The sequence below is a fragment of the Gossypium hirsutum genome, chromosome A04 (genome assembly GCF_007990345.1).
Source record: "Gossypium hirsutum isolate 1008001.06 chromosome A04, Gossypium_hirsutum_v2.1, whole genome shotgun sequence".
Classification (NCBI taxonomy): domain Eukaryota; kingdom Viridiplantae; phylum Streptophyta; class Magnoliopsida; order Malvales; family Malvaceae; genus Gossypium; species Gossypium hirsutum.
In genome coordinates, this window is record NC_053427.1 from 81,177,805 (window position 1) to 81,192,259 (window position 14,455).

The 14,455-nt window shown below is 33.5% G+C and overlaps 1 protein-coding gene and 1 non-coding gene across 2 annotated transcripts; both read left to right on the top strand.

Moving 5' to 3' along the window:
• Window positions 1-3,414: 3,414 nt before the first annotated feature.
• On the top strand, window positions 3,415-4,408 carry LOC107917414 (uncharacterized). Its single transcript, XM_041111238.1, has 2 exons — window positions 3,415-3,987; window positions 4,136-4,408. The coding sequence occupies exons 1-2, from the start codon at window positions 3,415-3,417 to the stop codon at window positions 4,406-4,408; spliced, it is 846 nt and encodes a 281-aa protein (XP_040967172.1).
• Window positions 4,409-13,132: 8,724 nt separating this feature from the next.
• On the top strand, window positions 13,133-13,238 carry LOC121228385 (small nucleolar RNA R71). Its single transcript, XR_005925961.1, has one exon. It is a non-coding gene; the product is annotated as a small nucleolar RNA R71 (small nucleolar RNA).
• The last annotated feature ends 1,217 nt before the right edge of the window (window positions 13,239-14,455 follow it).

Here is a 14,455-nt window from a genome sequence, read left to right on the forward strand (position 1 = left end):
GCTGGGGAATGGACCCATGAAATCAATACCCCATATATCAAATATTTCACATGAGAGCATGTACGTTTGGGGCTGTAACTTCCCCTAACCCCATACCATCGTCGGAACAGGGTTACGAGACATTACTAGTCAGTACAGTACAATACAGACATTAATTAAATATAAACGTTCAGACTCATCATAATTTTAAGATGTCGTCCCTTTAATGGGCCCTCGCGGTCTAATATGAACAGTAAAATCAATTCAGAACTAATTTTGAATTACTACGAATTTTTCTTTCAAATTTCAAATTCATACTATATACCATTGCCAACCATAATTTACTTATTTTATCAATACTTTCACAACCTAAATGACTCTCATAAGACATCCTAGGTACATGCCATTACCAATACTCAACATACTTTACCTCATTGAATTCAGGATCGGCCTGGGATGCTGATTCAACGGTCTAACCTTAACCTGCGCACGGAAACAAATCGTACGCTGAGTATACACTCAGTGGTATTTCTATAATCTGAACACTTAAGAAATTATAAAACATATTAATTTATATATTTATCAAACTATTCAAACTCAATGAGTATTCAAACATTCACTTTCCAACCAATGTTTTGGTTTACTTTAAATTTCCAATCATTTATTAATTTCAATAGCAATTAATCAATCAGTAATGTTCATTAACATTCAGAACAATTATCTATTCAGTAACAGTCAGTTATTCGGTAATAATCAATTATTCAATAATAACCAGTTATTCAGTATCGATCAATTGATCGGTTATCCAGTAACAGTTAATTATTCAGTAAAATCAGATATTCAGTAACAATTAAGTTAATTAGTAACAGTCATTCATTTAGTGACAATCAGTTATTTAGTAATGATCATTTATTCAGTAATATTTAGTTATTCAGTAACGGTCTATTATCCAGTAACAGTCAATTATTCGGTAACAGTCATTTATTCAGAAATAATCAATTATTTTATATATTTATTTACCCCTATTAACATGACTCGGACTCAGACGGATACACGGATCCAACCAACACACCAGTACGGCACATAGTGCCTCATCGGCCGAAGCCGAAACAGTAATAGTAACAGTAGCAATACTGCACACAGAGTACCTCATCGGAACAAATCTGGAACAGTAACAATATCCGGCACACAAAGTGCTAAATCGGTAATAGTAACGGTAACAGTAACCAGTAACAGTATTCGACACATAAGTGCCTGATCAGTAAGCCGGCAAAACCCGTACTCTTCCATATCCTATGGCATGCCAACTATATCCGACTAGCCCGACTAGTTAATAGGGTATTTAATTCACTTTTCAATTTTCAATTAATTCATATTTTAATTAATTAACTATATATTTTCAATTCAATATAATTCCATTCACTTTTCACTATTAAATATTTAATTTCACAATAATCACAATTTTCTATCAATTTCATCACATTTCCAACTACATATATTTTCCAATATAACAAATATTTATTATTCAATTTCCACATCAATATTCATTTCAATTCAAACATTCATATCTATATATATTCATAAATCAATTCAAAATATTCAATATTCAATCCAATTCAAATAATCATCTCAAAACATCTACTACATATATATATTAAATAATAAATCCAACAATTAAAGTATTAAGTTTGGATTATAGAAATACAAACCGTAATTTTCGAGCTAACTCCCGTTGACTTTGTCTTGTCCTTTCTTAGCCGAGATTTCTGGTACCACATTGACTACGAAATTAATAGAATTCATAATCATTAATAGATTACTAATTTATATCTTGAGTTACAGTATTCTAAATTAAGATCCGCTAATTTTTCCTGAAACTAGACTCACAAATTTTCTTACCATAAAACTTTCAAAATTTTTGGTTTAGCCATTAAGTACAATTTATTCTTTAAATTCACCCATATTCTGTTGTTTGACAGTTTTGACCCTTCTTCACTAAAAATTAATTATCTCACAGTACAGAACTCGGATAATATTCTCGTTGATTTCTCTTGAAAATATACTCATTAGGGATTCTAAACACATAACTTTAAGCCTCTAATTATTTTTCACCAATTTTTTGTGATTTTCCAAATTCAGAACAGAGGAACCCAAATTCATTCTGACCTTGTCTCACAAAATTCATTATATCTCATAATTTACAATTCAATTTCTTATACCGTTTCCTCTATAAGAAAATAAACTCAATAATATTTAATTCCATTTTTTATTCATCCTTTAATTCAATTTCTACAATTTTTGGTGATTTTTCAAACTTAGACTACTGCTGCTCTCCAAAATAGTCTTAGTGCAAAATGTTGATTTTCTACTTTTAATTTCAATTTAATCCTAACTAAATTCACTTACTTTTCTATCTTAATTCATACTTTATTTCTACTCAATTTTTAACCAAACTTAGACATAATTATCTATTTTTCATCATAAAACCGTAATTTCAAAATTCTTTCAATTTAGTCCTTAAAGCATAAAAATTATGAATCACTTTACAATCCAATCCTTATTTCATTTCTAACTTGAATTTCTAACAATTTAGCCCTTAATTCATCATTTTACTCAACATGAACATTATCTAGAAATCTAATAACTTTCAAAATATCAACTTAATTTCATCAAAATCTTGTTCCAAAGCTTCTAAAACATCAAAATGAAGTAAAAAGGGCTAAATTGACTTACCAATTAAACTTTCAAACCTTGAAATCTCAAATTTCCCTTTTCTCCCTTTCTTTCTTTTCTTTCTTTCCTTACTCTGTGTTTCGTTTCATTATGTTTCTTTTCTATCTTTTTTTTTTCATTTTTTTCTTTTGTTTTACTTTATATATATATAATATGTTAACTTAATAAATATCTAATTAATATCAAATATGTTATGAAATATTTATGTGGATGTCATTATCAACCCCATAAGTTATAAAACTCTTCCTATACCCCATAAGTTATGAGACTTTTCCTATACCCCATTAATATGGGAGATAAAAGGTCATGACCCTTTACATGTCCTATAATAATTAGAGAGTTACTTTTAACCCCTATATATATGGGGCTCATGTACTCATGAAATATATATATAAAAAAGAAGATACATTCTCTCTTCTATATTCTCTCTACACTCTTTCTTCTATCACATTTTAGTTTATTCTTTCTTTATTATTTCACAACACGTTATCAGCACGAGTCTCTAATACAAGAAATCAAGGCCAACAAATTTTTCCTTAAAGATTGCCGAAGGACGCTTAGGTGAAGTAAGGGTAACAAGTTGATCTATTTCATTTGCATATGTGTTATTTCATTTGCATATTAACATGCTTTATTTTACATTATTGACTTGTTGATTTTTTCTTATAGTTTATAATGTCAAATCTTACAAAACTCGAATTTATGGCTCTGGACATCACTGGAAATAACTATTTATCATGGGTACTAGATGCTGAAATTCACTTAGATGCAAAGGGTCTTGGTGAGACTATTAAGGAGGGAAATGAAGAAAGTACACAAGATAAGGCCAAGGCCATGATTTTCCTTCGCCATCACCTCCATGAAGGTCTAAAGACCGAATATTTGACTATTAAGGACCCTCAAATTCTTTGGGCCAATCTAAAGGAAATATATGACCACCAGAAAACTGTGATTTTGCCTAAAGCTCGTTATGAGTGGCTGAATTTAAGATTGCAAGACTTTAAGTCTGTTAGTGATTATAACTCGGCCATGTTCAGAATCACTTCACAATTGAATTTTTGTGGAGAAAAGATTACTGATGCAGAAATGTTAGAAAAAACACACTCAACTTTCCATGCAAATAATGTTGTCCTGCAGACACAATATCGTGAAAAAGGCTTCCAGAAATATTCTAAATTAATTTCTTTTCTCCTAGTGGCAGAGCAAAACAACGAGCTGCTAATGAAAAACCATGAATTACGCCCAACTGGCTTTGCTCCATCCCCTGAAGCAAATGTGAGTTTACACAATGGGAAAGAATTAAAAAGAAACACACCATGCAAATAGTAGTGTGCGTGGCCGTGGTCGTGGCCGAGGGCATGGCCGCGGACATAGATATGGATATGGTCGAGGTAGTCGTTTTAAAAATTCACATTCCTACCAGAAGTGGGATCGGAAAAATGGTAACAAGGAAGAGAAAGAAAAAGGTGAAAATGTGACTAATGTATGCTATTGTTGTGGAGGAAAAGGACATTGGTCTTGTGTGTGTCACACACAAAAGCATCTAGTTGATCTTTATCAGCAGTCCATAAAACAAAAGGGAAAGAAAGTAGAAACCAATCTTGTGTATAAAAATGGCGAAGGTGATTTTGATGATGGCAATGCAACCCACTTAGAAGTGGCTGATTTTCTTTCTACCCCTGAAGGAAATTATTAAGGCTACAAATTTCAATAAATAATAAAATAAACCTCTACTACTCTATGTTTCATTTAGCAACTTTAATAATGATGTTATGACCTTTACTAGTGCTATGTTTTATGTGATAATTTTGTTTTATAGACCTTTTAGTAATTTGAACTTTGAATACCTGTTTTCACCATTATGTGTGACATTTTGTGGTTATTTTGTTTCTTTGAAGAACATTATCTCGCAAAGGCAATCAGCTATGAATGGTGAAAATATATGTCTAGCAGACAGTGCAACTACTCACACCATATTGAAAGACAAGAGATATTTTTCTCATTTAATAATGAAAGAAGAAAGTGTGAGTACTATATCTGGTAGTGCAACTATTATAGAAGGCTCCGGAAGAGCAATTATTTTATTACCAAGGGGAACAAAAATTGAAATTATTAATGCATTATACTCCCCTAAGTCTCAAAGAAATTTACTGAGTTTTAAAGATATTCGGCAAAATCGATATCATATTGAGACTTTAAACGAAGGAAATTGTGAATTCCTTCAAATTACGAGTATTGCTCAAGGCAATAAATAAATTGTTGAGAAATTGCCTGCATTCTTTACTGGTTTGTACTACACAAAGATCAATTCTATAGAAACACATGCTATAGTAAACCAGAAGTTTACTAATGACTTTGTTCTTTGGCATGACCGGTTAGGCCATCCCGGTTCAATAATGATGCGAAAAATAATTAAAAATTCATGTGGACATTCATTGAAGAGCCAGCAGATTCTTCAAAACATTACATGTGCTGCATGTTCACTGGGGAAATTAATAATCCGACCATCACCAGCTAAGATAAACAACGAACCACTTACTTTTCTTGAGCGAATTCAAGGGGATATATGTGGGCCTATACATCTCCCATGTGGACCATTTAGGTACTTTATGGTTTTAATCGATGCATCGAGTAGATGGTTTTATGTATCTTTGTTATCAACTCGCAACCTGGCGTTTGCGAGATTGCTTGCTCAATTGATTCGATTACGAGCCCATTTCCCCGATTTTCCTATTAAGACTATCTGTCTTGATAATACTGGTGAATTTACTTCTCAGTCTTTTAATAACTATTGCATGTCCATTGGAATAAGTGTTGAACATCCTGTAGCTCATGTTCACACACAAAATGGTCTAGCAGAATCTTTAATAAAACGACTTCAATTGATAGCAAGGCCATTACTTATGAAGTCAAAACTCCCAATCACTGCTTGGGGCATGCAATTTTACATGCAGCTGCATTAATTCGCATCAAGCCAACAAGTTATCACAAAGTCTCCCCCTTACAAATAGTTCATGGTCAAGAACCAAATATTTCCCATCTAAGAACATTTGGATGTGTCGTATATGTTCCAATTGCTCCACCACATAGAACTAAGATGGGCCTCAAATAAGGTTGGGTATATATGTTGGATTTGAATCCCTATCCATAATTAAATATCTAGAACCATCTACAGGGAATCTATTTATGGCTCATTTTGCAGATTGTCATTTTGACGAGTCAATTTTTCCAACATTAGGGGGAGAAATCAAACAGCTGGATAAGAAAATTAGTTGGAAAGAGTTGTCATTAGCTCATCTTGATCCTCGAACTAAGCAATGTGATTTAGAAGTTCAAAATATTATTCATTTACAAAGTTTAGCTAATGAATTGCTAGACGCATTTTCTGACCCAAAGAAAGTGACTAAGTCACATATACCAACTGTGAATGCTCCAATAAAACTTGATGTCCCAGAAGGACAAAATCTAGTTGCTACTGAGTTTAATACACGCCTGAAGCATGGTAGACCAATTGGTTCCAAAGATAAGAATCTTCGAAAGAAGAAAGGAGCAAAGATTAATGATGGCGAAATCAAAGAAAAAATGATTATACCAAGATCTCCTGAAGAGACTATAGACATGACTGGAAGAATAGTTTCAGAAGAAAATCAGGTACTTGACAATGAAGAGATCTCTATTGATTATGTTATATCTGGTATAAAATGGAACCGAAATCAAATCGACGTCGATGATATTTTTGCATGCAATGTAGCACTAGATGTTATAAATAATAAAGAGGATTGTGAACCAAAATCGATTGAGGAATGTAAACAAAGAGATGATTGGCCAAAATGGAAAGAAGCAATTGAAAATGAATTGAAATCGCTAGCGAAAAGAGAAGTGTTTGGACCTGTAGTCCGTATACCTACAGGTGTGAAACCAGTGGGATATAAATGGGTTTTTGTGCGTAAAAGAAATGAAAAGAGTGAAATTGTAAGGTGTAAAGCACGTTTAGTTGCACAAGGATTCTCACAAAGACCTGGAATTGATTATGAGGAGATATATTCTCCTGTGGTGGATGCAACTACATTTAGATTTTTGATAAGTCTGGCTATAAGAGAAGAGCTTGATTTACGCCTAATGGATGTAGTAATAGCTTATTTGTATGGCCCACTGGATACTAACATTTATATGAAACTCCCTGAAGGATTTAAACTACCTGAAGCAGTGAGTTCAGGTTCTAGAGAATATTATTCGACCAAATTACACAAATCCCTTTATGGATTGAAACAATCCGGACGCATGTGGTATAATCGCCTAAGCAAGTATTTGTTGAAAGAAGGATACAAGAATGATCCAATTTGCCCATGCATTTTCATTAAGAAGTTTGAATCTAGATATGTAATTATTGCAGTATATGTTGATGATTTGAATATCATTGGAACTCCTGAAGAGATCCAAAAGACTGTTGAGTGCTTGAAGAAAGAATTTGAAATGAAAGACCTTGGAAAAACGAAATTTTGTTTGGGGTTACAAATTGAGCACCTAAAAGAAGGAATCCTTGTGCATCAATCAATGTATATTGAAAAGGTGCTAAAGAGATTTTATATAGATAAGGCACATCCAATAACTACCCCGATGGTTGTAAGATCACTTGATCCAAGTAAAGACCCTTTCCGTCGTCGGGAAGATAGTGAAGATTTTCTTGGTCCTGAAGTGTCATACCTCAGTGCAATTGGGGCATTAATGTATCTTGCTAGCGATACCCGACCTGATATATCTTTTTCTGTAAATTTGCTAGCAAGATTTAGCTCATGCTCAACTCGAAGACATTGGACTGGGGTAAAACAGATATTTTGTTATCTCTAAGGCACAAAGAATATGGGTCTATTTTTCCCTAATAAATCAAAGACAGAGTTGATTGGTTTTGCAGATGCAGGGTTTATGTCAGATCCTCATAATGGAAAATCACAAACTGGATATGTTTTTACATATGGAGGTACTGCAATCTCTTGGCGCTCAATGAAGCAAACAATTGCATCAACCTCGTCTAATCATGCAGAAATCTTAGCAATCCATGAAGTAAGTCGTGAATGTGTATGGATAAGATCTATAATCCAGTATATAAGGAATAATTGTGGTTTATCATCTGGAAAGGAAGCTACAACTGTCTTGTTTGAAGACAACACAGCATGCATTGATCAGCTCGATAGTGGATACATCAAAGGTGACAGAACAAAACACATTGCACCAAAATTCTTCTTCACTCATGACCTCCAGAAGATTAAGGAGATAAAAGTTAAGCAGATCAGTTCAAGTGAGAATTTAGCAGATTTATTCACTAAGGCGCTTCCTACATCAGTGTTTCAAAAGCTTGTTTACTACATTGGAATGCGTCACCTTCGAGATCTCAAGTGATGTAGCCATTAGGGGGAGTTAATACGCGCTGTACTCTTTTTTTCCCTTAACCTTGGTTTTGTCCCACTGGGTTTTCCAGGTAAGGTTTTTAATGAGGCAGCATATCAAGCGTATAATTATGTACTCTTTTTCCTTCACTAAGTTTTTGTCCTACTGGATTTTTCTTAGTAAGGTTTTAACGAGGCATAATTAGATAATGAACATCCAAGGGGGAGTGTTATGAAATATTTATGTGGATGTCATTATCAACCCCATAAGTTATAAAACTCTTCCTATACCCCAAAAGTTATGAGACTTTTCCTATACCCCATTAATATGGGAGATAAAAGGACATGACCTTTTACATGCCCTATAATAATTAGAGAGTTACTTTTAACCCCTATATATATGGGGCTCATGTACTCATGAAATATATATATATAAAAAAGAAGATACACTCTCTCTTCTATATTCTCTCTACACTCTTTCTTCTATCACATTTTAGTTTATTCTTTCTTTATTATTTCACAACAAAATATTTATTTTACATTTGTATCCATTTATTATCCACACACTTGTCATAATTTAATATATTTATTACATAAAAATCTTATAATATAAATATTTAATTAATAAATATCTTTTATAAATAATAAATATCTACTAATAATTAAATATACATATTACAAATGTATGTATTCAATTTATTACACATGTATTTTATAATTACCACACATTTGTCACTATTTTAATTTATTTCATAATATAATATAATATAATATAATATTAATTAATAATTATAGCAATAATTTAATATTTAAATAAATATCTATTTATTATCAAATACTTGTATTACAAATGTCTATATTTTTATTTATACACTTATATCCAATCATTTTCATACACTTGTCTTTCTTTTATTTATTTATCATATAATATCAATTTAATAATAATAAATACATTAATACTTACTTAAATAATAAGTAAATACATACATGTATTACAAATGTATGTACATTATTTATCACACATGTATTTTATTTTTATCACACACTTGGCACTCACTTTGGCTTATTTGCTTATTTAATCCCCTCAATTTTCTTTATTCTATAATTAAACTTTCACACTTCATTCAATTTAATCATTTTATCCATTTATCCTTAATTAAGCTAAACTTACTTCATTAAACTCTAATTAACCACTCGACTAACTTCATAAATATTTTTAATAATTATTTACTAATCCATTTTTCAGAAACGGAGACCCGAAAATACATTTTTCTGATAACCTTAAAATTCGGGTCGTTACAGGGGCATTTCTTCACGTTTAGAGATATTACCTGTTCGTTTGCATTTATTGCAAATAGTAACATACTTGCTGGCTTCTTTGAAAAGTGTAGGCCAATAAAAATCTGATTCGAGTGTTTTATGTGTGATCTTATTTCCACTATAATGTCCCTCAGTCGGTCTTAAGTGGCAATGCTCCAATATTTTAAATGCTTCTGACCTCGTAACGCATCTCCTAATGACTTGATCTACACATATACAAAAAAGAAAAGGGTCTTGCCAAAACTAGTTTATCACATCAGTAAAGAACCCCTTCTTTTGCTAATGTGTCAACCCTTTCTGGACTAAAAAATTCGCAATGTCTGCAAACTAAGGTACCTCAGAATCAGATATAGCAAAAAATTGTTCTTCAGGGAACGAATCTTTTATTTCAACTTCATCTAGCTCTTTGGTACTTGAATTTTCAAGCCTGGAAAGATGATCAGCCGCGAGATTTTCATCTTCTTTCTTATCCTAAATCTCCAAGTCAAATTCCTGCAATAACATAGTCTATTGGATGAGTTGAGGTTTTGCATCAGTCTTAGTCAAAAGGTAGTGAAGAGCAGAATGGTCAGTGTAAACGACAACTCTAGACAATATTAGATATGGCCTAAATTTATTGAATGCAAAAACCACAACTAGCAGCTCTTTCTCCGTAGTGGTGTAGTTTTCTTGTGCGGCTGTCAAAGTTTTGCTGGCATAATAGATTGGCCGAAAATGCTTGTCTCTTCGTTGTCCCAAAACTGCACCTACTGCAAAATCACTCCCACCGCACATTAGTTCAAAAGGTAAATTCCAATCAGGTGCGATTATAATTGGAGCATTAATCAATTTATCCTTTAAAGTATTAAATGCTTCTAAACATTCCTGATCGAAATTAAAGGGTAATCTTTTTCTAGTAATTTAGTCAAAGGCTTAGCTATTTTAGAAAAGTCTTTAATAAATCATATATAAAACCTAGCATGTCCTAAAAAGCTTCTAATAGCCTTAACCGAACTAGGGGGAGGTAGTTTTTCAAAGGTTTCAATTTTAGATTTATCAACCTCAATCCCTTTACTAGAAATTTTATGTCCTAACACAACACCTTCTTGAACCATAAAGTGACATTTTTCCCAGTTAAACACAAGGTTTGTTTCCTCACATCTTATTAAATCTCGTTCTAAATTTTTAAGGCAAAGCTGGAAAGAGTTACCGAATACCGAGAAGTCATCCATAAATACCTCTATGATACCTTCGACGATTTCATCAAAAATGGCCATCATGCAGTGCTAAAAAGTAGCAAGAGCATTACATAATCCAAAAGGCATTCTATGATAAGCAAACGTACCGTATGGACATGTAAATGTCGTCTTTTCTTGATCTTCAGGAGCTATTGGGATTTGAAAATAACCAAAGAGTCCGTCTAAAAAGTAGTAGTACATGTGCCCTGATAATCTTTCCAACATTTGGTCAATAAATGGCAGGGGAAAGTGATCTTTTCTCGTGGCATCATTCAGCTTTCTATAGTCAATGCAAACTCTCCAACCTGTGACTGTCCTTGTTGGGATTAATTCATTCTTTTCATTGGCCACAACAGTCATGCCTCCTTTCTTAGGAATAATCTGCACTAGACTTACCCAAGAACTGTCAAAAATAGGATAAATAATTCCAGCATCTAGGAGTTTAATTATCTCAGCTTTAACAACTTCTTTCATGTTGGGGTTCAGTCGTCTTTGAGCTTGCACACATGGCTTATATTCATCTTCCATTAAAATTTTGTGGGTACAAAAAGAAGGGCTGATCCCTTTAATGTCAGAAATTTTCCAAGCTATGGCTCTTTTATACTCTCTTAATACTTGGAGTAATTCCTTTTTCTCCTTGGGTTGCAAGTTAGAAGCAATAATCGCTGGTAATGTAGAATTATTTCCAAGGAATGTGTATTCCAAGTGATTTGGCAATTGTTTAAGTTCCAGTTTGGGAGATTCTTCAATAGAGGGTTTTTGTTTAAGTTCATCATTTACCTTAATACCCTCATATTCTACTTGTCTTGTGAAGGGTTCATTGGAATTTAGTTCAATTTTTATCTTACCTATCTTAGAATCATCATCATCCACCTCTCCTTGGGCAAGACACAGTTCCAACATGTCCTTATGTACGATTTCCTGAAAAGAATCTTGAGTAGCATGATCAATAGAGTCAATAAAATAATTTGAGTCATCTTGTACCCTAGAAAATCTCATGACATCATAAATTTTAAAAATAATCTCCTCGTCACCTACTTTAAGTATCAGTTTACCATCACCCACATCAATAACAACCCTAGCAGTGGCTAAAAATGGACGACCTAAGATTAGAGGTACTTCAATATCTTCATGCATGTCAAGCACAAAAAAATCAACAGGGAATATAAATTTATCTACTTTTACAAGTACGTCCTCTATAATGCCCCTAGGATATTTAACAGATCTATCTGCTAGTTGAATACTCATCCTAGTGGGTTTAGGTTCCCTAAGACCTAGTTGTTTAAACATTTTATATGGCATCAAATCAATGTTAGCGCCTAAATCAGCTAGTGCCTTATCAACATTGAAACTACCAATTAAGCAAGGAATAGTAAAACTTCCTGAATCTTTCAGTTTGGTTGGCAATTTATTTTGGAGTATGGTCGAGCACTCCTCGTTAAGTTTCACTGTAGATAAGTCTTCAAACTTCTTTTTATTTGTTAGAAGCTTCTTTAAAAATTTTGCATATGTAGGCATCTGCGATATAGCTTCAATAAAAGGTAAGTTAATATGTAGTTGTCTAAAAAGTTCAAGAAATTTACCCAATTGTGCATCCATGCGGTCTTTCTTCAACTTTGCTACATATGGGACTGGTGGTTTATATTCCTTTGGCATTGGATTGTCGTTGTTTTCGGGTTTTACCTCCTCTCATTCGTTTCTGTCAACTTCTTTTGGTGGCTTCTTTTCAGATTCAGCTAACACTTTCCCGCTCCTAAGTGTAACTGCTTTCACGTGCTCTTTTGGATTGGGTTCGGTATTACTAGGTAGACTTCTTGGTGGTCTCTCTGAAATCATCTTAGCCAACTGTCCAATTTGATTATCGAGCTCTTGGATCAATGCTTGCTGATTTTTAAGTGTAGTTTTAGTGTTTTGAAAACGGGTTTCTGCTACTAAAATAAATTTGGTCATCATCTCCTCAAGGTTTGGCTTTTTCTCTTGGTGGTAAGGTTGTTGTTGGAAGCCTGAAGGGGGTGGTGGTCTCTGATTCCCTTGACCTCCCCATGAGAAATTTGGGTGGTTCCTCCAACCTGCATTGTAAGTGTCACCATAAGGATTATTTTGAAGTCAGGGTTATTACCCATATAATTCATTTGTTCATTCTCCATGTTGTGGCCATAGGGTGGGTATTCTAAATTGCTTGTTCCACCTCCACTTGTATCGCACTGCATTACTGGATGAACCTGTGAAGAACCAAGTAAACCATCAAATTTTCTATTCAAAAGTTCTACCTGATTAGAGAGCATAGTAACTGAATCAACGTTAAAAATACCGTCCGCTTTCGTCGGCTTTATCCTCATGACTTGCCACTGATAATTATTCAGGGACATCTCTTCTATAAATTCATAAGCCTCTTCAGATGTCTTATTATTAATAGTCCCACTAGCAGCTGCAGCAATCATCTGTCTAGTCGAAAGATTCAGGCCGTTGTGAAAAGTTTGAACCTGTAGCCAAAGTGGTAGCCCATGGTGAGGGCACATTCTCAATAGATCCTTGTATCTCTCCTATGCATCATAGAGTGTTTCTAAATCCATCTGTACAAAAGAAGAAATACCATTCTGTAATTTAGCTGTTTTAGTCGGCGGAAAATATTTAAGCAAAAACTTTTCGGTCATTTGTTCCCAAGTGGTGATCTTGGTAATGAGTTCAACCACTATTTAGCCTTATTCCTCAATGGAAAAGGAAATAACCGAAGGTGAATGGCATCATCAGAAATGCCATTGATCTTAAAGGTGTCACAGAATTCCAGAAAGTTTGCTAAATGAGTGTTTGAATCCTCGTCCTGCAAACTATCAAACTGAACAAACTGTTGTATCATTTGAATCGTGTTTGGTTTCAATTCAAAATTCTTTGTAGCAATAGCAGGTCTAACTATACTCGATTCAGCTCCTGTTAAACTAGGTTTAGCATAATCATACATAGTACGAGGAGCAGGATCCTGATTTACTAGGTTCACAACAGCTACAGGAGGTAGCGGATTATTATGATTTTCAGCCATCTCCTTGGTTATGGTTTGAATATTGTCCTCTTGCCCTTCCTCTATGTATCGTAGGCTTCGCCTTATCTCTCTTCGATTTCTGCGAGCTGTGCTTTCGATCTCACTATCAAAAAGTAGAGGTCCTGACGGGTTTCTTCTAGTCATAAACTATAAAAACCTGCCAAAAGTAAATAAAAGAAAATTTAGTGATATAAACAAAATTAAAATAAAAATTAAATTGCAATAAAATAAATGGCTAAAGTAATAAAAATTAAGCGTTCCTAATATTTTAGTTCTCCGGCAATGATGCCAAAAACTTGATGTGCGTGACAAGTTTTATATTTATGATTGATCGTACTTGAAAACTAACTATTATCACGATAAAGGCAAGCGCAACTATCGAACAGTAGTATAGCTTATAGCAAGACCGGAATGTCGAACCCATAGGAACTAAAAGTACTAGTATTAACCTTCTTTTTATTATCTAGCCTAAGAATTTAAGGGTGTTTTTAAACTAAACTAATTCACTAAACTAAGAATGCATAGGAAGTAAATTGGGGAAATACTTTTGGGAAAACTAATTTATTTAGACAATACCCAAAGAAGAATCCACCTAGACTTCACTTGTTATTTGACTCAGAACTAGACGATTTATTCACTTGACTTGATCCGTAGAAATCCCTAATTTATATTATTATCTCTCTCGAGACTAACAACGTCTAACCCTAGGTTGATTAATTGAAATTTCTTTCTAATTAAAACCCCTAGTGTTGCATTAACTTGATCTATGGATTCCCTTATTAGGT